At 34.5% G+C, this 13,987-nt stretch overlaps 1 protein-coding gene across 1 annotated transcript in view; it reads right to left on the reverse strand.

The window, feature by feature from the left end:
- The window catches only part of LOC120421280 (uncharacterized), a 5,705-nt gene extending 1,588 nt beyond the window's left edge, over positions 1–4,117 (reverse strand). The window contains exon 1 of the mRNA XM_039584472.2: positions 1–4,117. This exon is cut by the window's left edge and continues 1,588 nt beyond it. Coding sequence (XP_039440406.2) covers positions 1–4,059 — 4,059 coding nt within the window. The 5' untranslated portion in view covers positions 4,060–4,117.
- Positions 4,118–13,987: the final 9,870 nt, after the last annotated feature.

Here is a 13,987-nt window from a genome sequence, read left to right on the forward strand (position 1 = left end):
AGCAATGCTCGTTTCACGACCCGGATTTCCATTAGGTTCCTCAAGATAAGCCATCGTTTTCCAACGAGTCAGTAGTTCACCTACGTCACGAAGAACTGGATCTGCCAAAGACTTATTCGATACTGAAGCTAAATCCAGTTCTCGTAAGATCGCATCGATCATAGTTGTATTATCACGTTGAATTGCATTCTGTAAAATTCGACCTGTGTTTAGCAGTGAGAAACCGAATTTTCCAAGGCAACGAACCAGCTTCGGTGAGTTATGCTGCATGGCACATTGAACGGGATGCTTTAGGTTGGTATTACTAAGGTAGAGATACTGATCTATGTCTTGCATCATTTTTATCATCTTCTGGTTGTTTATGTTGACAGCCAGTTGAAACGCAGTGTTTAGATTCTGTGTAGAATGGACATTGATCCAGTTTGGGGATGCTCCCATATCAAGTAAGAGTTTCACAACCTTTTTGTGATTCCTATTGATAGCATGATGCAATGCAAAGTTTCCGTTCATCTTAAATTCATCGGAAAAATAGTTCACATCTGGTATAGATGATAGGTACTCTACAATGGAGTAATGATTTAGATAAGCCGCCAATCCAAGAGAAGAATTCAGATGTTCAGCACGGAGATTCTTGTGTGAGTCATTGTAGAATTTATCTATCAAAAACTTCAATGCAGTGAGATTGTTCGAACGAACTGCTGTATTAACATACGCTTGAGAAGTAAGCAACTCCTCACTGAATCCGGCAAACAAGCGCACCAAACTGTCATTCATGTGAAAGACAATCCCCGACTGTTGATTTGTGCTGGAAACCGCAGCATTTCTAGAGAGCAGCAGCTGAACACATTCCGAGCATCCGTAATCGATGGCGTAATCCAAAGGTGTGCGCTCTTTCCTATCAGCAGCATTAACATCGATGTCCGGCATGATTTCCAGCAAAAGTGAAACTCTTTCCCGATTTCCAGCTTGAATCAAACGATGCAGTACGGTCCTTCCCAGAGCATCCCTCTCATCCCAATCGGACATTTCTGTTAGCAGATAGTCCACAATGAGGTCCCAGGAGAAAAACTCTTGAGGCAGCTTAGAATTCCGAACCGGTTGGGATTGCTTGAAGAGGTTGAATGCTTCTTCGTAATTTCCAAGCTGCAGTGCATACCAAACTCTATATCCCAGAGTAGTTATCTTTGAAGTGTTCTCAGATATTTTTGCGGCGAAAAATGCAAGTAGTTTTTGGAAACTTTCCAGATTCGGATTGGCGAACTCAATGCTGGTCATGTCCGAACTAAGTGGTTGAACTGTACCAACTGTTCCACAGTGACGTCCAAACAGATCTGTTGATTTAATGGAATTCCATCCATCAGATTGTATGCTCTCCACTAGGGACACCTGCTCCAAAGTCCAACTCAATACCACAGTCTCGCTAGGGAATGTGAACTCATTCGATTTTGGTTTAACGTTCTGTTTGAACAACCTCATATTTGATTCAATGAAAACCAAAGCATTCACAGCTATCTTCACACGCGAGCTATCCGTTAGCACATTGTACGAGAGGGAATCGTGTGCTAGGAAGTTTCGATAGTTTCTTCCATAAATCAGTGGAATCCGATGCTTTAGAAGCTGGAAATTGTCACCGTAGTAACCAACCGTAATTAGCATCTCACACAACTCCAATTGGTATAGTTCCAGCGCCATCAGTACATGATTCGGAATACTTCGCACCTTTGTTGAAAGATCCTCAATAGATAAAATTCCTGCACCATTGAGAATGGTTCTTATAGCCTCAACTCGTTTGTTGAAAATGTCCTGAAGATCTTGCTCATCGCGAGATCTCATCACCTTAAGGGCTTCTTCATTCAGGGGTAGTTTATTTGATTTGAAGAATTTTCTGATAGCCATAAACTTGTTGTCAATAAAGAAGATATCTTCGTAGTACTTTAATAGCTGTTTGTGAAAATGTTCGACCATTTCCTTCGTAGGATTGCTTACTCCAAGCTTTACTAAAATCCCTCGAGTGTTTTCAATACATTCTTCGTCTTTGATCGCCACCAGCTTACGTTCGATGTTGGCCAAAACTCCTGACAATACCGTTCCATCCATATTAAGCAGCTTGGTGTTGCGAGGATGCAGCGAGCTGAGGGTTACGTGATTATCCATCCATTGATTATAAATAATCTGGTAGACTTCTTTCTGCTCCGACAACGACAAATTCCAATCAATGATACGATGAATCTTGGAGATCGATGCCTTTGCTAAACAAGCGTCTTTGATGTCCAGGAAGTTGAAATGCCAATTCCGCAATAAGCTTTTTCTTAGAACGTCAATTACACCGGTTTTACGCTGCAAATCTTTTAGCAAGAACTTCACACTGTCTTGATCTTCAACTGTATGGATTTCAGTCGCGTTTATAGTTTGTTCCATTTCTTTAAACTTTCTCATAATCTTGTCGAAAAATTGCATTTGTCCAACTTCAGGCAGTGTTAAAATTGAAACATATTGCAATAACGATTGTAGTTCAGCAGTATCTCTGCATCTTCGCATTGTCCCGAGAAGGGTTCGACTGACATTCAGCAAAGTACAAATGAATATTATTGCGAATATCATCCCGGTGTACTCGCTGTGGGTGGCAATCGCATGGAACAGGTTGGCCTCGGTAGAGTTGGATAGGAACCGTTTCGCCAGCGGGTACTTGTGTGAGAAAAATTCCCGAAAATACTTGTTGGTGTCCGGGAAAAGGGCAGTCAGCATGGTGTTGAGGATTTTTCCGACTACTTTAGGCACATTTGGGGAGTTTTTGGTGCTTTTGATTGATTCCCCAATCACTTGAATCAATCGTTTGACTGCTGGCACCGTTAGATATTTTGAATCATTACACTTGCGACATTCGGCTATCCCTTCGATATGAAACAGGCACTTTTGTATTGAATAGAGCTGTTTGGCTCTGAAATAATTGCGTTTGAGGTTGTGTAACACTGATCCGTCTCTACTGCTAACGTTGACCGAAACTTGACTAATTTCACTTGCTATAATCTCACTTACAAAAATGTTTGGATCTACTTTTTTCTTCAGTCCGCTTATCAGTCTATTTATGATATTTTCCTGGAGATTCATCGAAGTATTCATGCTAGTCCATGTCTCGTACAGCTGTTCTTTCGATGGCACTTCATCTTTGGGAACCGCACTCACTAATGTGTTCATGTGTTCATTCAGCTTGTCTAGATAGGCTTTCACAAGTTTCAGTTGCCGACAGATTGTCTCCAAGTACTGCATCATGTTTATCTTATTGATAAGAAACTTGAACAATTCGTACTCGGTACCACACTCAAAAATTGACACCAAAATTGCTAGACAAAACGTAGCTTCCATAACTGGTAAGTGCTTCAAGAATCGCTTGTCTTTTACAAAAAAGAGATGGTTGTGAATCGCCTTGATCCTGAACAGAAATTCGTTGTCAACGTTGGCATAGTTTCGATCGCCGAATTTCTTCTTCAACGCCTGCCAATGATCTTCAATCACTGCAAAGTGCGTTCGCCACTCGTTTGGATCCTTCACTCCCCCAACATCCCCGTACAAATTGTTATGGGCAAAACGCGTCAACTGATACTGCACAAACACTTCCATTTCCATCGTGATAGGAACCCGCCTCGCGTTCAACTCGATCATCGCGTTCGACACTCTGCGAAATATCTGCTCTCCGTCGAAGCTTTTGCACTCCAGAAACAGCTTGTAGACCGGCACCGAACCACGCCGTATCATGACGTAGAAGCTACGTTCATCGGACAGGTTCACCAACTCAGCGCTCACCATCGCCTTGGCAAGTTCACGATCACCCAGCTGCGTGAGAACCACCTCCGTCGCTGTTTTGCCGTCCGCATCGCGTTGATCGCACTCTACCAGGCTGGATTCGATGAGAAATTGCACAATTTCGGACTTTTTTTCGTGCTGCAGTTTGATCGCCTTGTGAAGAAGTGACACTTGGTTGCACTCTTCAAGTAACAGTGGGTTGGTGGATGCTCCAGGTTCCATACTTTGCAGTATGGCTTGCATGATATCTTGGTCCATAGTTGAGGGTGATAAACAAAACAAACCAGTTGGAGAGGCGTACTAAAGTGAACTGAGAAACTGAAGTGGACATGCGAATCTCTCTGAGTTCATGGTTTAGTGAGGCACAGTTGAGAATGTTAACAAAAATTATGAGTTTTTACTTTTTTTTTTCTTAAATCAACATGTTTTTTTTTAATTAAATAATTTAAATGTTTCATTCATCCACACAACACATTTGGTACAATATTTAATGTGTTTGTGTTTTTTTTTCTGCATGAAGAGCAATATTTTTATTTACGAATTTGCGAAAAGAAAAAGGAATAAACGAAAGAGACCGGCGCGGGGAATCACACAGCGAGTCTGCAATTATAGTGACTCACGTTGTTGATCGTGGTTTTCGCTGAATTGCTGGGGACATTGATTGTTTAAATCACAGATCATAGAAACATTCAAAATGGTTAACATTATTGAGACTGATCAAATTATAAGAGAAGGTTGTAAGGTTAAACTTTGCTTTAAATACTATCGAAAAATTTAAAAATAAAGCATAACTTTTTTTTCAATTGTCCATAACATTGCTTAACCTTTCCCAAATGAGCAATTCTCTACCAAAACCGGAAATGGATTTTATTTGTATTTTTTGATTTGTCTCAAACTTTGTGGGGGCCTTCCCTATGACCAAATAAGCTATTTTGCGTCATTGGTTCACCCATACAAGTCTGTAACTTTTGAGTGAATTTCCTAATCAATTTGGTGTCTTCGGCAAAGTTGTAGGTATTGTTGAGGACTTTTGAGAAAAAAATAGTTACACGGAAATTTTTTTTTGCAGATTTTTTAATCAACTTTTTTTTCACTAAAACTCAATTTCCCAAAATACGTATTTTTTTATTTTCGAGATTTTTTATATGTTTTAGGGGACACAAATCCGCAACTTTTGCCCCAGAGAAAAATGGTCAAAAAATCTGCCGCCGAGTTATGAATTTTTGAAAAAAGAGTGATATTTGGAAAAAAATCCAAGTTTCATGCAAAAACAAATTTGACATTATTTTTTAATGCAAAATTGAATTTGCAATCGAAAAGTACTGCACAGATTTTTTGTTAAAGGGCTCCGTTTTCAAGATATAGCCACCGAAAGTTCGATTTTAGCGATATATTTGCAGTTTTTCGATTTTTAAAAATAGTGACCATGAGTGACCATTTCTAAAAATATTTTTTTTAAGTTCAGAAAATTTGCTATAAAATTGTCTAAGAGACATGGAAGATTGGACCTCGGGTTGCTGAAATAGAGCCGCTTTAAGAAAAAGAAACACGAAAATTGAAGTTTTCTAAATCTCACCAAAACAACCTACCATTTTCTTATGACGATATCTCTGCAACTAATGCGAGCTGAGGGTTGGTCCAATCTTCAATGTCTCTTAGACAATTTTATAGCAAATTTTCTGAAATTTAAAAAAAAAAATTTAGAAATGGTCACTCATGGTCACTATTTTTAAAAATCGAAAAACTGCAAATATATCGCTAAAATCGAACTTTCGGTGGCTATATCTTGAAAACGGAGCCCTTTATCAAAAAATCTGTAAAGTACTTTTCGATTGCAAATTCAATTGTGCATTAAAAAATATGTCAAACTTGTTTTTGCATGAAACTTCGATTTATTCCAAAAATCACTATTTTTTTCAAAAATTCATAACTCGGCGGCAGATTTTTTGACCATGTTTCTCTATGGCTCAAAAGTTGCGGATTTTTGTCCCCTAAAACATATCAAAAAATCTCGAAAATCAAAAAATATGTATTTTGGGAAATTAAGTTTTAGTAAAAAAAAAGTTGACTAAAAAATCTGCATTTTTTTTCTTCCTAGTAACTATTTTTTTCTCAAAAGTCCTCAACAATACCTACAACTTTGCCGAAGATCAGAAAATTCACTCAAAAGTTCCAGGCCCCCACAAAGTTTAAGTCAAATAAAAAAATACAAAAAATAAAAACGGTCTAAATTGGCCGATTTCGTAGAGAGTTGCTCAAATGATGACTCTCGTTTCGCCAATATAATAAAAAGTGATAGCTTTAAGTTATTCCAAGTGAGGTTGTATTTTCTTCTTCAATCCTGCTTTTACTCTAACTCTCAAGACACAGATATTGAATTAATTATTGCTCATGAAACCATTCTTCTGAAAAAGAACAACACTTCAAACGATGGCTCCCCTTCAAATGGCACATGCAAAATTTAGCCTCAATAAAACCGGTAATTTATCGTGGTTAAATGTTTGTACTTGTCGAGATTGCGATCTTGGGAACAGGACCAACCCAACCAACCTTCTCCTGGTGTAACACGTGCCAAGCTCTACTGGTTGCTGTTTCCCAAAGATAACAAACACACAACCCTCATCCCTTTCGTCGTCCTCCAGGCCGAAAGGACGTTCACCACTTTTCGAAACGACGACGACGACGACGACGACAGTTTCCGGCAAACAACCCGCGCGCGCTCACTCACTTCTGGAATATGGCTTCATAAGACCATCATCGTCGTCGTCGAAAAGGACGAGGACACTACCCGGCGGAGCATCCTGCAGGATTTTGAGCTTTAATAAAGTCATACTTTTTATCCCCACCATTAACAGACAAGTTGATGCATGCAGACACATTTCTACTCACAGTTCAAGTCGCGTCAGTTCAAGTCAGACCAAGTCAAGTCAGGCCAGCCAGCCAGCGAGAGTGTTTGATGTGAAATTTTTATGACGAAAGATGATTGATGTTTCTCACAGGAGATAAGGTCGCACCCAAGAAGAGTACACTGCAGGTGTGCACACAACACCCACATGCATGGAGAAAGGTAACTACATTCCTTTTTGAAGCCCTGTGCTCTCTGAAAAGTAGCTACTTTTCAGTGTGGAAAATCTGCTTTTCCGAATGAAAGCGACCGTCTTCAAAGGGCTTTCTCAGCCATGGTTGGCACTCTACGGTTTGAAGTGCAGGCTAAAGGTGCTGTACTGTGAGGCCAATATAGTTGCTCAAGTGGCCGAATGTGTGACTTTTGAAGTAGTTTTAAATGGTCGCATGAGCGACAATTTTACAAACAAACTATAGATTTTTTGATGACTCATCTGATTTAAAACCACTCAAAATCCAAGTCAAAATTTAAAAAATAATTTGACAAGCTTTTCTCTGCATGCATTTTTAACGACACTTAAAAATATTGTATTAAATTTAGTTTTGACTAATGCTCTAAAGTTTAGTTATTTGGTTTTGGAATTCATAATTTTTTATTTAAATGGTTAGACAAAATTTTAAAATATATTTCGAGATGCAAAACTTAACTAGCAAACGAAAATTACTTTCCAATTAACAACTTTTAAGTGTTGAAAATTTTCTATCATTTTCTATTTTTAGGCTTAACATATCGACAGTTGGCTGCTGAGATACACTTAGTGTTTATTGCACTCGAATGTAATTACTCGACCTGCGATCTAGATTGCTCGATAGTAACATTACGATCTTCAATCGACAATTTTCAGACTTAACGAGTAGACAAAATTGAATCTTAATTCAAATAATTTCAAAAAAAAAATTTAAATAAAGGATTTAAAAAAAACAAGAAATTTAACACATAAAAGATCTACAAATAAAAAAAATGAATCAAGGTCAAGCATTCCTAAACTCAAAAAATCTAGTATTTTAGAAATAAGAATTATTTAAAAAAAAAAGCAACGAATATTTTTTAAATTCTTTGATTTTTTGATAGTTAAAAATTGATAAAAAAAATTATATTTTGTATTACTTTTAAGTTTTTGAAATCATTATTGCTTTTAAAAAAATATTAGGTTCCTAAAAAAATTAACAATCTGAAGATTTCTAAAAAGCAATAAACATTTCAAAGGCAAAAACAAATCTAATTTAAACAATTTTTAAAAATTAAAAAAAAAACAAAGAATTTTAAAAAAACAAAACCTTCAAAATAAAACAACGAACAAAATCAGAAAATATATAATTAAATCATAGCAACACTAAGTTCAATTAATGAAAAAAAAGTTTTGAATAAATAAATATCAAAAATCAAGAAATTGCATAATTTAATGTCCTAGAAAAAAATAATACTAAAACAACAAGGCATTTCTGAACTCTAGTACTTATTTAAAACATAAAGTTCATTTAGATAAATACAACTATTTTTTTAAGTGAAGTAGAGTAAGTTTAAAAAAAAATAAGATTTTTAAAATCTTCATTTATTTCATATTCTTTAATTTTTTGATTGTATTAAATTCACTGAAATTTTACATTTTTATTTTTTTTAGTTTTTGAAATCATTAGACCGTTGCAATTATTTTTCATAGTTTATGTCGCCCCTCCCCCCTTCAAAGTCGGCCTGAATAATGAGGGGGCAAAAACAATGTTTAATCAACCGAAAACCAGTTAAGATGCATTTTCCTGCGTTCATAAACATATTTAGCATGTTTGAACTCCTTTGAAAACATTTTAAATTTTCATAAAATACCAAAGTTTCAATCTTTTTCAACCAACTTTAGAACCTTTCCATCTTGATGCAAAGTAACAATTTTTTTAAAGTATTAGATGGATTAAATATGCTCTAAACATTGCATTTTCTTTTTTGACTCCGAGATAACAATACAAAAAAATATTTAATTATAAAAAAAGATCGCAAAAACGGAACAATGTTCTACAATCTTCTGTAAAAAAAACCCTTCCAACTGACCGAACACTCGCCCAGATTAATCTAATTCTTGTTTTCCCCCCACTCACCCAACCCAAGTCCAGTATCCGGTTTCAGCTGGAGCTGGAGTTCCTATGTTTTTTCTCCGTTCACAAGTCATATTTCAAATGAATATTTCAAAGGCAAAAAATCGTTTTTTTATTATTTATCAAAATTGAAAAATCAAGGAGTTTAAATAATACAAAGAATAAAAACTACTAAGATTAAGAAAAAAAACAAGGATAGAAAAATACAGAGAATCTATAAATACATATAATAACAAAAAATGAAAAATCGAGCAATTCAAAAATTTTATATAATAAAAATTTCAATTAAGATTTCTATATATTTTTTAATTTAAATAAATAACACAATTCTTGATTGAGCTTTTTTAATTTTTGATTTTTTTTTTTATCTCTGAAAATATTTTTTTCACTTTTTTAAAATCAGATTTTTCTATAATTTATAAATATTAAATAATTTCTAATGATAATTTTGTTATGAGTTTTTGAATCATGAAACTTTTGATTTTATTTGAGTTTCTGTAAACAAGCTTCGATTTTATATCGAGATTTGCCCGATCGCCAGTCGTAATTTGAAACCAATCCCAATCTGTAATCGTCAACTTTTTACATATCGTTGACTAATTTCGATAGAGTGCAATATTTATAACGACAGCCTCTTGAATTTTAAATTTATTAAACACAATTTTCTATCATATGGTTTGCTCTCATTTTTAAACACGCGATATCTCGGAACCTTTGGTTCGATTTAACTGGACTACACTAAAGTACAGCGATTTTAGTTTATTTAAGTTCTTTAAAAATTATCAAAAAATAAAAAAATACGATTTTTACATTTTTAACTTTTTTTATTGATTATTTTTTCGATGTTTGCAAAAGATCATGAAAAATTGTTAGTACAACGCCGAAATAAATTTAGATTGTCTTGTATGTATGTATGTATGTATGTATGTATTAGTACCCCCGTCTTAGCAGGACTTGACCATGACCGTATATAAGTTTAGTTTGTCTTGTGTTAAACCTTGTCATTGCCAAGTCTAGTGCATGATTACGACTGTAGGTAAATTTGTAATAAATTTATGATTTTATCTCATAAATAGCTAGAACTTTGCTGTGTGTCTATCAATTTGATGAAATAAAAAAACCCGTTGCCAAAGTTTTATCAACACTATTTTATGAACTTTTTCTTTCAACTTTATTGTAATCCTTCTTCTACCTCTTATCTTGATAAGAAGAAAATTTATACACATTTGCTCAATATGATTTGTTATTTGTTAAAAAAATTGTTAGTGTTTAATCAAAAAGTGCAAAAATGTTTCGAAAAACATCACATTGGTAAACTTATTAAGAACATTAATTACATTATTTGTACGTTTAAAGTTTGTTTAACACCAAGCAGCATTTTATTTGCCCATAGTCACATCCCAATGACGGTATTTCGATGTTTTGAAAATTCCTGCTAAGTTAAATCATGACTTTCTTCATCAAAAATAAAAAAAAACAATCCTAATTGCTTAAATCCAAACACAGGAATGTTAAAGAGAGTATTATTTCTACAATGAAACCGGCAAATATTTCTCCATTTTATCAATTAAATCTTTCATCAAGTCAAGGAAGTAGCTGAGGGACCTTTCACTAACTCAGAAGTCCAAAAACTTAATAGAATCCAAAAAATCATCCCAAACCATAATGACACCGTTAGTGGTTAAAATTACACCCCCCCACATTCCCTCTACCCAGACGTGCTTAACCAATTCAATTAATTTGGTGTGTAATTAATTGCTAATTGAAATAAAATTCAATTTTCAGGTTCATTGCGGTTTTGCATAAATCAGGACCACGACGCGTGGAAACACGCTCGTTTTGCTCAGATTCTCTCCTGGCCCACCCGCTCATCCTCCCAAAATAGGGTGGTTAAACACATGTGACTTGTCCTCCCACCGTCACCTTCCTTTTTGGAGGGGAGTTTTTTTTTTGTTTTCACAGTGAGGGAGTGCAGTTGTAACTGTTTTTTTACTCGTGTCTGCTGCGAATGTGTCGGTTTCAAAATGGTATGCAAATTCAGTGGCAGGAATTTTAATCGAAATGACACTTTATTAGCACTGTTACACGTTGCTGGTTAAAATAACTCGGCAGGGTGGGACGCTGGAATGTTTTGATTGTTTTTCAGGGTGAAATTTGTGCTTAAAAAAAGAGAAACTCCTAACAGCAATCAATTTCCACAATCACCTCAATTGATGCGCGCAAATTGTGGAAACCCATTCGCCTCGTTCGATTTGGCATTACAATAATTCAATTTGTTATCCTCTGTTGGTTGTGCGAACATGATGTTTTTTTCCAGGGTGCGCCAGGTGCTTTGCCCAAAGTTCCACACTAATAGCCTTCCTTACCCGTTTTTTTGCTGTTGCTGTTGTTGCCCACCCTGCCAAAACTCTGATCCGGGGGATCCAAAACCAATTCCGCACCTGAATTGATACGTAGATAGCAGTACGGAAAAGGTACACATCGATAGATTTCATCCAATCTATGAGGAGTGGGGGGAGCACCCAACAAGATAAAGTGATGAATCACACAAAGAACCTCCCTCACCTCTTCTTCTCTGGCGCAAGTGTGGAAGGGGAAAACGAATCGAGTTGCTCAAATTGAAAATTTCCACAATAAATCCAGCGAGCCGAAGTGAGGGGCACGCGCGTAGTTTGGCGCCATAAATCACTCAGTTGCGCAAACCCGATCATCGAAATCGGGGCATTAATTCGGACATTTTATGCCCCCTTCCCTCGCTGCCCATTTTTATCATATTTATATCCATTGTGACGCGGTGATATATCACGGGAGATCGCATAAAAATCGTACATTTTTTCCAAAGAAAAGAGGTTCTCAGTCCCGAAAAGCGTAGCCGTGAGGAGGATCTAGGTTAAAAGCAATGTATCAAAATAGACATTTCTTCGACCATCACCACCTTGGTTTTGGAAGGTATTGTATTGCTTCCAAAAGTTTTTTTTTAAATTTTATTTGCATTATATAATGCGATGAATTCCCGAAAAAAACTATTTTTTATTTTCGATTTTTTATGCGCTTTTAAAAAGACAAAAAAATAAGAAAATATCAAAAATTTGGACAAAATTATTATTTTAAAAACATTTTAAAAATTTGCTAAAATGTAACGGTTTAAAGTTATAACTGGTTTCAGCTATAAATTTTCGATTTGTTCAGGTTTGCTGAGTTAAAAAATCTTAATGAAAAAAACGACAGGGTGACAATTTGAAAAATTCATTTTCATCGATTTGAATGCTTTGTGAGGCTCTATATCAGAATTTAATTGCCCGATTTTCAAAGTGTCAAAGAGAAATTAATAGGAAATTTTCTCAGCTCCCTAAATAAATCAGAAGTGCTTTCCTTCTAAGAATTAATTTCTAAACTCAAAAACCCTAAAACATCGAATGCTTCTAGCAAAAAGAAGCCATAACTAGAAAAAAAATACAATTTAAAAAAAATTATAAAGTATTTTTTGATTGCAATTTTTTATCAAACAACTATTTTGTGTTTTTTTTGTCCAGATTTTCATTTTTTTTTTTCAAAAATTCATAACTCCTGAACAAGTATTGCACCATTATGCACTATGCCTCAAATGATGCATTTTTCAGAACAGTCCAGACTCGATCATCCGAAGGCCTTGGAAATATTTCACTTCGGATAACAGGAAATTTAGAATAATCGAATCACGAAACAACAATTTTTTTTCGCTGTCTTTTTTTTTTATTTTTGAGCTTAAGTGTGACTCCTAAACAACGCTAAAGTGGTTTAGAATTTTAAAATCCAAAATGGCGGTGACTAAACGTTGAAAAATGCATTTTATTATTTAATGGGCAATCAACTATTCAAATTTGACTAAAATGGGGTCGCAGAACTCAAAATGTTCAGAACAAGAAAAAAAAAACAAAAAAATACTTTTTGTTCATGGTTCGATAATCCGAAGTCCCATACAAACCTTCGGATAATCGAATTTCAGATTATCGAAATTTCGGATAATCGAGTCTGGACTTTACCTCAAACAGAAATAAAAAATCCAAAATTTAAAATACGTATTTTTGGGATTCAACTTAATGTAAGAAAAAGTTAAATGAAAATCGGATTTTTTCCGAACGCTTTTTTTTGCGAAAGGTCCCAATCATATAATCTATAACTTTGCCGAAGACACCAATTCGATTAGAAAATCCCTTCTTAATATTCAGGATAACAGTACTCATTTTGAATGAAATTTTCAAAATTGACTTGAATGGATAAACTAATGGTGCAACATAAATTTCGAAACATAAAGTATCACAAAATGCGATATATATTCTTACAGTTATGCTTCTATAAAAACGTAAATTAAGGGGAAAAAATCCTCAATATTTACGACATTACGTTCAAAATTCAAAATTTGATATAACATATTTAAACAAGCTTTATTTGATTGAAAATGCATTAAAAAATACGTAAAAAAGTGCATTCTTAGTAGTTTGAAAATAATTTTACACATTATTTCAATTTTGGTCAAATAACAGAGAGTGATTGTAATGGAAATTGTTTATTATTTTTTTACATGAAGAAAAAATTATGATTAAGACTGAAATTTTTAAAACAAACTTACAATAGCCTTTTTTTAATCAACATGTTTGATTTGAGTGCATTTTATTCTGATTCGCTTCTATTATATCAATTATACATTTCAGTAAATTCCAAATTAAAACAAGATTAAACAGTCTAGTGTATTGAAAATGACTATAAAATTTCTACCAAATTAAATATTCTTAAAACTTTTCAAAAAATCAAATTTAAAATTTCCATGAGAACCAACAATTCAAATCATCATGTTTTGTGAAAATTTAACGGGATTCACAAAAAATCAGAATTTTTCTTATTGAAGCCTTAAAATAGGCTTTTGATTTATGATTTAAGATAAAAAATAATATTATGAAGCAAAAACAATTTAATCTTTTTTTTTGTAACTCAAATTATAATTACAAGGAATGGAAGTAAGTTCTCGAATTTAGTAAGTTCTCGAAGGCAAGCTGATAAAATTCTATCAATCCAACGGTGTACTATCGTATCTTAGAAAGTCAAATGCATATCATTCAGATTCTACTGCTTGTTGCTTTTACAATAATGTTTGCTATTGTTTAATCATAGAAAAAAATTTGATTCAATAAAAAATCAATCTGTGCCATCTTAAAAATGG

Source organism: Culex pipiens, chromosome 2 (genome assembly GCF_016801865.2).
Source record: "Culex pipiens pallens isolate TS chromosome 2, TS_CPP_V2, whole genome shotgun sequence".
Taxonomy (NCBI): domain Eukaryota; kingdom Metazoa; phylum Arthropoda; class Insecta; order Diptera; family Culicidae; genus Culex; species Culex pipiens.